At 40.1% G+C, this 14,331-nt stretch overlaps 1 protein-coding gene across 15 annotated transcripts in view; it reads right to left on the bottom strand.

The window, feature by feature from the left end:
- Positions 1-14,331, bottom strand: part of magi2a (membrane associated guanylate kinase, WW and PDZ domain containing 2a) — a 682,885-nt gene that overhangs the window by 178,486 nt on the left and 490,068 nt on the right. For all 15 annotated transcript variants that reach the window (XM_043713779.1, XM_043713778.1, XM_043713782.1 and 12 more), the window contains one exon: positions 3,643-3,867. In XM_043713779.1, the coding sequence (XP_043569714.1) occupies positions 3,643-3,867 (225 nt within the window). The remainder of the gene's footprint in view (positions 1-3,642; positions 3,868-14,331) is intronic.

Genomic DNA, 14,331 nt, shown 5'->3' with positions numbered 1-14,331 from the left:
CTAACTGAACCTCAACGCCTTTGTCTTTCGCTTTAGTTTTTTGTTATTGCTGTGGCTTATGACAGTGGGATCTTGTTACTGCACAGTCTGGAAAAATTCCAGGGTATTCGTCTTTTAACTCCTTGGTTCCCATGTTTCCCTTTGGCTTCTCCACAACAAGGGGTGTCACTCCCACCTTGAATCCTGCTAAGTCGTTCCCAAGACAATCTGTATTTCTGGAACTGATACTCTGTCAGTCATTCCCACTGTTGCTTCCCCAGTCTTGATATTGGCTCTCCAACCTGATCTTACACAGGGGAATGCTAAATTTCTGGCCATCAATTCCACAAATTACCATTCTCTAGAGTAACATGTCAGAAAAAGTGCAAATATTTTCATCTTTCACTATTAGAGATTGATTAGTTCCTGTATCTCTCAAAATTGTAATACTTTCCCTCTCCCTCTGTTGTTCCTGAGTAAACTTTACCCACAGATATGAAGTCTTTGTTGAGATCAAGCACTAACACTCAATACCCAGCCCCTGCCTGGGCTGTGTACTCTCCTGAAGCTCCTCAACCTTTGTTGGGATTTCCTTTACTACTTTCACTAATCCTGCTGGCTTAGCCTCTTTTACCACATCTATTCCCACAGTGCCTTTCTTCAAGCACCAGCATCGTGATCTTATGTGTCTCACCTTCTGGCAGTGAAAACACCTTTTTCCCAGTGCCCTTCTTAAACCATTGGCACTGTAATTTTTTGTGTCTCACTCCATTACAGTGAAAACATCTGAGACCTTTCACCTCCTTTACATCCTCTTAGATTTCCTTTTTCACCTGTGGTAAACTGTTACCAGTGTGCTCTAATCTTTGTTTTGTACTGTAGGATCTCCCCTTCTCCCAATTTGTATCCCTCACAGGATGAAATTCCTCTTGGAAGCTAAATCTCACCTTATGCACCAATGCATATTCATCTGCCATCTCTGCCGCTCATCTCACTTGAACCTTCTGTTCATCCACATGAATTCTTATCATCACTGCAAGTGAGTTTTTAAAATCCTCCAGCAGGATAATTTCTCTTAGGCCTCATATGCCTTATCTATTTTTAAGGCCTATCTATCAAAATTGCTATGTTTAAATTCTTTCGAACTCAACATAAGTCTGACCTGGTTCCTCCTTTATGTTTCTGAACTGCTGTCTCTATGCTTCATAATGGCACTGGAGATTGTTTCAGCCATTGCATCAATTCACTTTTCTAATGGAGGATTGAAAAAAGACAGAAAATTGAAAGGACAAGGTTCCATTCTGGAAGGTTTCTGAATATTTTAAAAATAAATATACCTAGGTGGATTTAAAAATGTCTGTTCAAACCATCTTTCAGGGTTCTTCATATTGTATATTGAAAGAGTAGGCCAGATCAATCAAATAATTCTTAAGCAGGCAGCTCAGACCATAACTATGCAATTTGTTTCAGTAAGTGTACAGTAAAAATTATCCAGATTAAGTTAGCAAGGTTGACTACCAGGTTTTAAAACAGACCAAAACTTATTCACAAAATTACACAATGAAACACAAAGAACAGAACAAAAAGCCACTACAAAACTCAGTCTATCCAAACTAGACTTAATTATGTTGTTCTGAATATTCACAACAATCCCAATAAGCAAACTCCCTTAAAAACCAGTACAAATGGAACACATGCTTACTGGGTGAAGTTAGAAAAGCAGAAAGAGAGAGAGTTTGTTTCCACACAGCTCACCGTTGAACTCCTAACTAGTTCTGGACTGAACTAAACTGCTCAGCTAGAGAGCTGACCACTCCCCTTTCATTATACAGGTCACTTCTTAAACATTACCACTTTGGCCTGAAGTCTTATCTGTTTACATATGAACAAAAAGCTTCTCAATACCTTTTAATCTCTGTACCAAACCAGTCTAATTGGCACCGAGAGCAGTTTATTACCTCTCTGAAAAAACAAACGAAGACATAGCATCCTTAAGAAAAGGAACAGCTTTTAAAAAAAAGAAACCAGCTTTGTGACAGCAGTATTACATTATGATTCCAGATAGAATAATTACATGGAGCATCAGGATGAAAAACACTATTGCACTCAAGTAATTTAAGAAGTATGTCCCATTTGGGAACATTTTAATGGGAAATTTGTCAACAAAAATGTCTGTGGGTAAACAGGAGAGGGAAATTTTAGCAATTGCGGTTATGCTGTGAATTTTTCCATACAGAAATAATGCTGACTTGAGAACTGACACACCAAAGAATTATTGAATGTGTTATCAAAAATGTGTTATCTTGATTTTTACTGATTCATAAAGAAATACCTTACAAAACTGATACTCTTCCAAAATTTTTGAAAATTCTGCTGAATTTACATTTATAATCCATTCAAATTACTATCTGTTCATTTATTGTTTTTTAGACTTAAAATCATGAAATAAAGGTGCCAAAAAGTTAAAGTTAATATCTTGTAAACAGCAAATCCACATTTGTTCCACAATCTCAATCATTGATTTCTGGGAACAAGTAATCTGACAAAATTGTTAAACAGCACAGAAATGGAAACTAATTAATTAAACCATTTCTAACACATAAGTCTTCACATAAGAAGTCAAAAATCACACAACATCAGGTTATAGTCCAACAGGTTTAATTGGAAACACACTAGCTTTCGGAATGACACTCCTTCATCAGGTGATCCTTCATCACAATCACCTGATGAAGGAGCGTCGCTCCGAAAGCTAGTGTGTTTCCAATTAAACCTGTTGGACTATAACCTGGTGTTGTGTGATTTTTAACTTTGTACACCCCAGTCCAACACCGGCATCTCCAAATCATAAGAAGTCAGATTTTGCTGTGAAAACAAAGTTGAGACTAATGGCACTTTTTAAAAAATGCTCAAATCAGATAATTATTTGCATAACTAATGATCAAAAGCTAGAAATATTTTCTTAGACATATGGTTTTGCTATGAACTGTGTAAAAATGGCATTTCACTATCTGGATCCTAACTCAAATGTATTCACTGGTCATAGGTTCCTGCATTGAAAACAGACTCCTGGACTAAACAGGTTTCAAAATATTAAGCCCAAGTCATTCATGTCTACGCACGTTTTTAATGTCATGGTAATTCATAAACAAACTCATTGATGCTGTAAATAAAGGAGTCTCAATCCTTTGAATTTTAAGTATTTATGGAGATTAAAAGTATGAAAAATAAATTTAAATGATGTTTTTCTGTTTTATCTCTCCCTCTGAAATCATTCCTTTTTCTGCTCTTTACTTCCCTTTCTGTAGTTAATTTCAGATTGAATTTATTCCTCAAACTTTCACTTCTTGATTCAGATTCTGTTTGCATTAATTGAAAACTGAACCAATCTGCAATTTGGTTGGGTAAGGAGACACACAATTCTCAGCTCTATTTACATAGGTCCCAGACTCCTTTAGAAGATACCACACCATTTAGATGTTCTGCTGACAACAATTTGCTATAGGACATCACGAGAAAGTTTTTGACAAATGCAAGTTTCATCAAGGGTATTCACAGACAATAATGTCCCATATTCACAGATGATATAATCAGTGCCTAGAAGTCTTAATATCTCTTCCACCTAAAAGAGGAATAACAAAAATGTCCTTCCACTTTTACACTGACCTGGTGGTACTATGACTCCATTTCCATTGATAACAGGTCTCTCTTCTTCTTCTTCTTCCTCTTCTTCAGGAGGGGAAATTCCAGCTTTTTCCATGTTACTTACTGATTTATTTCTTTTCCTTTTTCCCTCAGCACTAGGTCTAGCACCAGGCAGAATTTGATCTGTTACATTTAGCAGAAGTGGCGTTGGTTCTGCTGGAGGTTTTGGAGTGCCATAGTAATTGTCTGCAATACAGTAGTAAGTTCCTAGTGAGTTCATTTAAAAGATGTGCATAGATAAGTCATATGTCTGTAACATGAAACCATCAGAAATTAAAAACATTAGGGGAGGAAGGTTACTACTTTAGTTTTGTTTCATGTTTACTCGACTAAAGAAAACTAATTCAACACTGCACATTTCTCACAAGAAAAGCTTTGTCTTTACACACAAGAACAAATTATTAAGAACAAATTACTCAAAACAGAGTCACAGATCTGTTGTTATTCAGATTTTGAGATTAACAATATTGCCTAATTCATCAGGGATTTTAGTACATTACCTGAAGGTTGAATGTTATGCTTGGTGTAAAAGTTGGAGTGGGTCTGTCTGCAATTGGCCAGCTTGCCTTTGATCCATTTAATGGTCATTTGGATCTTAATTAGCTTGAGACTTACAATAAACTCCAGGCTCCATTCTAATTAGCATACTGTATGACAGTTCCATTGAAAACATAAAACTGAAAGAGCTACCGATCCTGGCAATAAAAAAACAAAACAGAAATTGCTGGAAAAACTCAGTAGGCCTGGCAGCATTTGTGGAAAGAAACTTTCTTTTAATTTTCTTTCTGTTAACTCTGGTTTCTCTCCATAAATGCGGCCAGACCTGTTACTTTTTTTTCCAGTAATTTCCATTTACAACATATTCAATCTTTTGCTTTCTTGTTCTTACAAAAATTGTTACGTTCATAAATGGAACACTCTAGAGCAGAGTTTCGTGAAAGATCCAATTATCCATGAATCTGATTCCATATATGCTATTATTTACACTTCTCCCAGTTTTGGTTGGAAAGGAAGAATCTGCTTTTAGACACCGTTTTTCAAGTCATCAAGATGGTACAATGGTTGGTGCAAAATCTAAATTCTTATCATTGCTGTTACGTAGACAAACATCATCAACTGGTACAGATAAATGACCTATAAATCTATTTAGTGTTGTGAGTTGTAGAACGAGTGTCTGCCAGGACCTTGAGAAATGAGAAATAGGATTGGTGCTTCAGGATCTTTTATCCCGATTAGCAAATGGGGAACTGTCTTAATTGCCCATCCAGAATTAAAAACAGCATTTCTGATTCCCCTCAGTTTAATCATACTGTGTGCAAATATTGTGTGCTTGAATATCATTTAAATTGTTAGATTTTCCTTAGGTTTCTTTCTGGTTCTTCCATTCAATACTTTGGAGATGCATGATGGTGGCATATTTTAAATCAGGAGCTTGCCATTTAAGAAATTGAAGTCATCCCACCACTTGTTAATACAGTTGTGTGTGATAACACTTCTGGATAGAAGAGAAAACAGAGTAAAGCAGACCTGTATAAGGGCTATTGTGGTATAGTGGTAGTGTCCTTGCCTCTGGACTAGAAGAGTTGGGTTTAAGTCCCATTTTTCCAGAGGTGTGAGATAACCATTTATCCAGTCACTTGTCTATTCAACTATCTTTTTTAACTCATTCTCTCTGGACCTCATGTCCACCTACCATTTACTCCTGCCCCCTCCCCTCATCCATCTATAGCATACATAGAACATAGAACAGTACAGCACAGAAAAGGCCCTTCAGCCGACCATTGATCCTCATGTGAGGTAAACGTAATGTACGAACCCTCAAATTTCTGTAACCAAACGCATGTCCAGCAGTCTCTTAAATATCCCCAATGACCTCGCTTCCACAAATGCTGCTGGCAACGCATTCCATGCTCTCACAACTCTCTGCGTAAAGAACCCGCCTCTGACATCTCCTCTAAACTTTCCGCCAAACAGCATAAAACTATGACCCATCATGTTAACAATTTCTGCCCTGGGAGAAAGTCTCTGGCTATTAACTCTATCTATGCCTCTCATTATCTTGTACACCTCAATAGGTCCACACTCTTCCTTGTTTTTTCCAGTGAAAAAAGTCCGAGCTCAGTCAACCTCTCTTCGTAATATAGACCCTACATTCTCGGCAGCATCTTGGTAAACGTCCACTGAACCCTCTCCAAAGCATCCACATCTTTCCTTTAATAGGGTGACCAGAACTGGACAAAGTATTCCAAGTGCGGTCTAACCAAAGTTTTATAGAGCTGCAATAACATCTCACGGCTCTTAAACTCAATCCCCCTGTTAATGAAAGCCAAAACACCATATGCTTTCTTAACAACCCTGTCCACCTGGGTGGCAATTTTAAGGGACCTATGTACCTGCACACCAAGATCCCGCTGTTCCTCCACATTGCCAAGAATCCTGTCTTTAATCCTGTACTCAACATTTCATATCAACCTTTTTTCTAAATACAATCAGTTCTGAAGAAATGTTAATTGTGCTTTCTCTCAAAAGATTCTGCCAGACCTCCAGACCTCCTGAGCTGTTCCAGCAATTTCTGCTTTTGTCGCCCCCTTACTGGTGGTGGTTAATAGTTAAAACAAGAAAAGATCAGTCATTTTGTTTTGGAAAACACTCCTTGATAGAAAAATAATATAGCAGACCCCAGCACTGCAGGGAGTACAGTGCTTTATTTCCCCCTCCAACTCCACTTGGATTTCGTCTCTTCCCCCTCTCTCTACCTGCCTCTCACTTCTGATGATTTCCAATGTCACTAACAAGCTTTGCATGTAAATATTGAATTGGCTGCATCAGTGTTCTTACTGGCAGTGGTTAGCACTTTAAAATAAGACATACAGAAGGAATATGACAGTGATTTGGAAATTGAAAGGTTGCTCAGCTTTGTGTGATGACACTTCTTGTTAGAGAAAAAAAAAGCAGACTCAGTGTTCCTGGGTCTCCTTGAAGAGGGAAAATGCGGTGCTCATTAATACTCTTGATACCTTTAGAGAGAGGTGGGGCACTGCAAGGATACAGTGCTTTATTTCTTTCTCCAAATCCATCCTGATTTAGCCCCTTCCTTCTCTGCCTACCTCATCCTTACTTTTGATAGTTTATATTGCCTATAAGGGCCTTTGCTAATAGATGTTTCATTGATTACATAGGTGATTACTGAGGTGGTCAGCAATTGAAAAAAGAAAGAAAAAGCAAAGAAGGTCATGGTGATTTTGGTGGTGGGCAATTCACATTGTTTTCTTTGATAGCACTTCTGAGCATACACATTTAAAAAAAGCAGACCCAGCATATCAACTTCTAATTGGCTGCATGGGTGATTACCTGATGATAGTTGATAGTTTAAAAACAAAAGCAAAGTCATGGTGATTTGGTGGTGAGAAAGTCGTTTGGTTGTATGATAACTTTTCTTGGTATTAAAAAAAAACAAAGCAGACCCAGGGGTGGCACCACAGATCATTGGATTAAAGTACCTGTCCAGTAAACAGGAGAGGGGAGCTCTTTTGGTACAGTTGTAGTGTCTCTAATTCTGGTGCAGGAGACCTGGGTTCATGTTCCACCTGCTCCAGAGTGTGTAATAACATCTCTGAACAGGCTGATTATAAAATAAAATAAACCAGAACCCCCCGGGTCTGCAGAACCGCCTGTCCTGGACTGGGTCTAGCCTTTGTATGCTACAAGCAGGGGCTGATGTACAAAGAGGAGGAACTGTGGTTTTATGGACTTCATAACTTTAATAACTGTTCATGGATTGAATGAATCAACAAAGATAAACTGTTTTGTTGCCACAAGGATAACTGATTGCCCTGCAGAAGAATTTGAGGAGTTAGGGGTGGCACGGTGGCTCAGTGGTTAGCACTGCTGCCTCACAGTGCCAGAGACCCGGGTTCAAATCCCGGCTCAGGCAAGTGTCTGTGTGGAGTTTGCACATTCTCCCTGTGTCTGCGTGGGTTTCCTCCCACAGTCCAAAGATGTGCAGGTTAGGTGAATTGGCCTTGCTAAATTGCCTGTAGTGTTAGGTGCATTAGTCAGGGGTGAATGTAGGGTCGGTATGGACTTGTTGGGCCGAAGGGCCTGTTTCCACACTGTAGTGAATCCAATCTAATCACAGGAAAACAGTGTCTTCAAACAGATAGTCAATGTAAAAAGAAACAAAGAAATTACTTTTGATAAAGAAGCCAGCTGCAGACTTGCAGTAATTTGGATGAAAGAATTTTTAAAAATCATCAATAGTATCACACATAGACCGAAGGATGAAAATTTATATACGAATCGAACACCAGAAATCCACCTCAGCAGAACTGTGAAGCACAACACTATAGAAAGGCCAAAACCTGGAAGCTTCCAGAGACAGATCACTGCTGGTTGAAGTCCTGTCCAGATTTCAGCATTAATTGGGTAATACCTAATTTGGGTCGCAGGGTTATACTTGTTCACTTGAAGGGTATGATATTTGATTGATACGTATTATCAGGTTTGAATTAATGCTTCAGTACTTGATTGTCTGTGAGATTTCTCAGTAAGTAGCCACATTAGAGGTCACTTGTGGTGACTTACCCACAGTACCCTATTTTGGTGTTCAACAACAACTCAGGCTTCCTTAGTTATTACACAATAGGAACTAGTATTTTTTGATGCTCATCATCATAACCAAGCAAGTGTCAATTTGTTCCCAACTGTCTGATCTTAAGTTTGGATCTCAAATGTATACAAATGTAGTGTCAGTAAAGGAAGTATGTTTACTAAGCAACAACCGGCACAAAAAATATTATTGCATTCTACTGTCTATTAGTACTAAGATGGTTTGTTTCATCTACATCTTTATTGGATCTGATGTTTTATAATAGTTGTTTTGATATCAAAATGCAATAATGTCTAAGTTAACAACAGATTTTAAAAATTCATTCACGGTATGACAGTATGTATTGCCCATTCCTACTTGCCCAAGGGCAGTTAAAAGTCATAGAGTCATAGAGATGTACAGCACGGAAAAAGACCCTTCAGTCCAACTCGTCCATGTCGACCAGATATCCCAACCCAATCTAGTCCCATCTGGCTCATATCCCTCGAAACCCTTCCTATTCATATACCCATCCAAATGTCTTTTAAATGCTGTAATTGTACCAGCCTCCACCACTTCCTCTGGCAGTCATTCCATACAAGCACCATCCTCTGCGTGAAAACATTGCTCCTTAGGTCCCTTTTAAATCTTTCCCCTCTCATTCAAAACCTATGCCCTCTAGTTCTGGACTCCCCATCCCGGGGAAAAGACGTTGACTATTTACCATACTCATGCCTCTCATGATCTTGTACACCTCTATAAGGTCACCCCTCAGCCTCTGATGATCCAGGGAAAACAACCCCAGCCTATTCAGCCTTTCCCTACAGCATAAAACCACCAACCCTGGCAACATTCTTATAAATCTTTTCTGAACTCTTTCAAGTTTCACAACATCCTTCCTAGAGCAGGGAGACCAGAAATGCACACAATATTCCAAAAGAGGCCTAACCAATATCCTGTACAGTCACAACATGACCTCTCAACTCCTACACTCAATGCACTGACCAATAAAGGAAAGCATACAGCATTCAGTCTGGAGCTCGGTGGCCAGTGGTGTTATGCAAGGATCGGTTCTGGGATCTCTGCTCTTTGTGATTTTTATTAATTACTTGGATAAGGAAGTGGAAGGATGGGTTAGTAAGTTTGCTGATGACATGAAGGCTGGTGGAGTTTTGATGTGTGGAGGGCTGTTGTAAGTTACCACGGGACATTAACTGGATGCAGAGCTGGGCTGATAAGTGGCAGATGGAGCTCAACCTGGAAAAGTGTGAAGTGATTCACTTTGGAAGATTGAATTTGAATGCAGAATACAGGGTTAAAGGGAGGATTCTTAGTGGCGTGGAGGAAAAGAGGGATCTTGGGGTCCATGTCCATAGATCCCTAAAAGTTGCCACCCAAGTTGATAGGGTTGTTAAGCAGGGGATTGATTTTAAGAATGACGATACTTGGAATAAACGGAATATTACAGAGGAGGAAGTTCTGGATGTCTTCAAACGCATAAAAGTGGATAAATCCCCAGGACCTGATCAGATGTACCCTAGAACTCTGTGGGAAGCTAGGAAAGTGACTGCTGGGCCTCTTACTGAAATACTTGTATCATCGATAGTCACAGATGAGGTGCCGGAAGACTGGAGGTTGGCTAACATGGTACCACTGTTTAAGAAAGGTGGTAATGACAAGCCAGGAAACTATTGACCACTGAGCCTAACGCGGTGGTGGGCAAGTTGTTGGAGGGAATCCTGAGGGACAGGATGTACATGTATTTGGAAAGGCAAGGACTGATTAGGGATAGTCAACATGGCTTTATGTGTGGGAAATCATGTCTCACAAACTTGATTGAGTTTTTTGAAGAAGTAACAAAGAGGATTGATGAGGCAGAGCAGTAGATGTGATCTATATGGGCTTTAGTAAGGCATTTGACAAGGTTCCCCATGGGAGACTGGTGAGCAAGGTTAGATCTCATGGAATACAGGGAGAACTCGCCATTTGGACACAGAAGTAGCTCAAAGGTAGAAGACAAAGGGTGGTGGTGCAGGGTTGTTTGTCAGACTGGAGGCCTAAGACTAGTGGAGTGCCACAAGGATCGGTTCTGGGTCCACTACTTTTCATCATTTATATAAATGATTTGGATGTGAGCATAAGAGGTATAGTTAGTAAGTTTGCTGATGGCACCAAAATTGGAGGTGTAGTAGACACTGAAGAAGGTTACCTCAGATTATAACGTGATCTTGATCAGTTGGGCCAATGGGCTGAGAAGTGATAGATGGAGTTTAATTTAGGTAAATGTGAGGTGCTGCATTCTGGGAAAGCAAATCTTAGCAGGACTTTTACACATAATTGTAGGGAGTGTTGCTGAACAAAGAGACCTTGGAGTACAGGTTCAGATCTGCTTGAAAGTGGACTTGCAGATAGATAGGATAGTGAAGAAGGCGTTTAGTATGCTTTCCATTATTGGTAAGAGTATTGAGTACAGGAGTTGGGAGGTCATGTTGTGGTGGTACAGGACATCGGTTAGGCCACTGTTGGAATATTGCATACAATTCTGGTCTCCTTCTTATCAGAAAGATGTTGTGAAACTTGAAAGGGTTCAGAAAAGATTTACAAGGATGTTGCCAGGGTTTGAAGATTTGAGCTATAGGGCGAGGTTCAGTAGGCTAGGGCTGTTTTCCTTGGAGCACTGGCGGCTGAGAGGTGATCTTATATAGGCTTATAAAATCATGAGGGGCATGGATAGGATAAATAGACAAAGTCTTTTCCCTGGGGTGGGAGAGTCCAGAACTAGAGGGCATAGGTTTAGGGTGAGAGGGGAAAGATATAAAAGAGACCTAAGGGGAAACGTTTTCAGGCAGAGAGTGCTGCATGTATGGAATGAGCTGCCAGAGGGACTGGTGGAGGCTAGTACAATTGCAACATTTAAAAGGCATCTGGATGGGTATATAAATAGGAAGGGTTTGGAGGGATATGGGCCAGGTGTTGGCAGGTGGGACTAGATTGGGTTGGAATATCTGGTCAGCATGGACGAGTTGGACCGAAGGGTCTGTTTCTATGCTGTACATCTCTGTGACTCTAAAAGGATTCTGGGTAATTCAAGATGGAGGACGGGAAAAAATTGTGGCTGTAAGAACTGCTCCTTTTTTGAGATATTTTAGGTGTTGGGGTGATTTCCTTGAATTCCAGGAGCAGCAATTATTGTTTTATATGCTGTCGCATTGTTTCGGAACTTTGGGGAGAAAAGATCAAAACAATGGCACTTCAAAAGAAAGTGATCACACAATCAGTGAGAGAGAGAGTGAGAAAGAAACCTCCACTGCTAACTGAGACAGCAGTGAATCTGCACAGTTATTAGTTTTACTGTTTGAGTTCATGTATCTCTGAGCATTGGATTGCATCTAGGAAAAATTAACGAGCAGTGAAATTCACAGCTGACCTTGAAGGAACGGGTGTGGGCGAGCTCACGGCACAAGAACAGATAAGTACATAGTTTTTAACGTGTAACCTTGCTGTAATTCTACAGGAGTGAGTAAAGTAGGTTCTTTCTTGATTATATGTTTTATTGAGATCTGTCCCTTGATTACATTTTTAAAATATAAACCATAATACTAAGTTTGCTTGGAGCACTGTTTTTTAGAGCAAAAAAGGTGCTATATTCTGGATCTGTAGATTGTGAAGAAGCAAAGATTGCCTTTAGAAGAGTGATATGCTCTTCCTGTCAGATGTAGGAGTTTAGGGACAGTTTCCACGTCACTGATGATTATGTCTGCAGTAAGTGTCTATGGTTGTGAATCCTATCAGATCACATGGATCGGTTGGAATGGCAGTTAGAGGCAATAACGAATTTACAGGAGCTGGGTGTGTGATGAATGGGAGTTATTGGAAAGGAAAAATGCCACAGATAGAATGAGGTAGATGGGTTAACTCCACAAAAGGTAGAAGGGGTAGGCAGGTAGTGCAGGAGTCTTCTGTCGCTATCCCCATTTCAAACAAGTGTGCTGTTTTGGAAAATTTCGGTGTGATGGACTCTCAGGGGAATGCAGCACAAAACAGCCAAGTTTCTATTATCAAGACTGGCTCTGGTGTAATGAGGGGTACATCAGGTTCCAAGCAATCAATTGTGATAGGGGACACTCTAGTCAGAGGCACAAACACACGTTTCTGTGGTAAGCAGCGAAAAGTCAGAATGGTGTGTTGCCTCCCTGGTCCCAGAATCAAGGATATCTTAGAGAGAGTGCAGAATGTTCTCAGAGGGGAGAGGGACCAGCAGGAAATCATTGTATACATTGGAACTAACGACATAGGAAGGGAAAAGGAAAATAATTTGAAGGGAGAATATAGAAAGTTTGGCAGGAATTTAAAAAGGAGGTCCTCAAAGGTAGTAATATCGGGATTACTCCTGATGCTACCAGCCAGTGAGGGTAGGACTAAGAGGGTAGAGGAGATGAATACGTGGCTGAGGAACTGGTGCAGGGGAGAAGGGTTCACACTTTTGGATAATGGGAATCTCTTTTGTAGAAGTGACCTGTACAAGAAGGATGGATTGCACCTGAATTGGAAGGGGACTAATATACTGGCAGAGATATTTTTGAGAGCTGCTCAGGAGGATTTAACTAGTAAGGTGGGGGATGGGCCTCAGGGAAATAGTGAGGAAAGAGATCAACCTGAGAATGGCATAATTGGGAAAATCAGTGAGTCAAACAGTCAGGGTAGGCAGGAACAAAACAGAGAACAAAGTAGAACCGATACATTCCTCTTCAATAAAGAGGCCTAACAGGAAGGCCGATGAACTAAGGGCATGGTGAGGAACATGGGACTGGGATATCATAGCAATTACAGAAACATGGCTCAGGGATGGACAGGACTGGCAGCTTAATGTTCCAGTATACAAATGCTACAGGGAGGATAGAAAGGGAGGCAAGAGAGGAAGGGGAGTGGTGTTTTTGATAAGGGATAGCATTACTGCTATACTTAGGGAGAATGTTCCTGGGAATATCGCCAGGGAAGTTATATGGCTAGAACTCAGAATTCCAGGATGATCACCTTATTGGGATTGTATTATAGACCCCTAATAGTCAGCGGGAAATTGAAAAGCAAATTTGTAAGGAGATTTCAGTTATCTGTAAGAATAACAGGGTGGTTATGGTAGGGAATTTTAACTTTCCAAACATAGATTGGGGCTGCCATATTATTAAGAGTTTAGATGGACAAGAATTTGTTAAGTGTGTACAAGAAAATTTTCTGATTCAGTATGTGGATGTAAATACTAGAAAATGTGCAAAACTTGACCTAATCTCGGGAAATAAGGCAGGGCAGGTGTCTGAAGTGTCAGTGGGGGAGCACTTTGGGGCCAGCGACCATAATTCTATTAGATTTAAAGTAGGGATGGAAAAGCATAGACCGGATTTAAAAGTTGAAGTTCTAAATTGGAGGAAGACTAATGAGGCAAAATACTGTATTAGGCAAGAACTTTCAAAAAGTTGGTTGGGGGCAGATGTTTGCAGGTAAAGGGACGGCTGAAAATTGGGAAGCCATTGAAAATGAGATAACAAGAGTCCAGAGACAGTATATTCCTGTTAGGGTGAAAGGAAAGGCCGGTAGGTGCAGGGAATGCTGGATGACGAGAGTCATTGAGGGTTTGGTTAAGAAAAAGAAGGAAGCATATTTCAGATATAGACAGGAGAGATAGAGTGAATCCTGAGAAGAGTGTAAAGGCAGTAGGTGTATATTTAAGAGGGGACATGAGATAGCTTTGACAAATAGGATTAAGGAGAATCCAAAGGGCTTTTACAAATACATTAAGGACAAAAAGGTAACTGGGGAGAGAATAGGGCCTGTGTGGAGCCTGTGTGTGTAGCCACAGGAGATGAGGGAGATACTAAACAAGTATTTTAGACAATAGACAATAGACAATAGGTGCAGGAGTAGGCCATTCAGCCTTTTGAGCCTGCACCGCCATTCAATATAATCATGGCTGATCATTCCTAATCAGTATCCTGTTCCTGCCTTATCTCCATAACCCTTGATTCCACTATCTTTGAGAGCTCTATCCAACTCCTTCTTAAACGAAT

This window comes from Chiloscyllium plagiosum, chromosome 23 (assembly GCF_004010195.1).
Source record: "Chiloscyllium plagiosum isolate BGI_BamShark_2017 chromosome 23, ASM401019v2, whole genome shotgun sequence".
Lineage (NCBI taxonomy): Eukaryota > Metazoa > Chordata > Chondrichthyes > Orectolobiformes > Hemiscylliidae > Chiloscyllium > Chiloscyllium plagiosum.
This window is presented reverse-complemented; position numbering and strand designations above follow the sequence as displayed.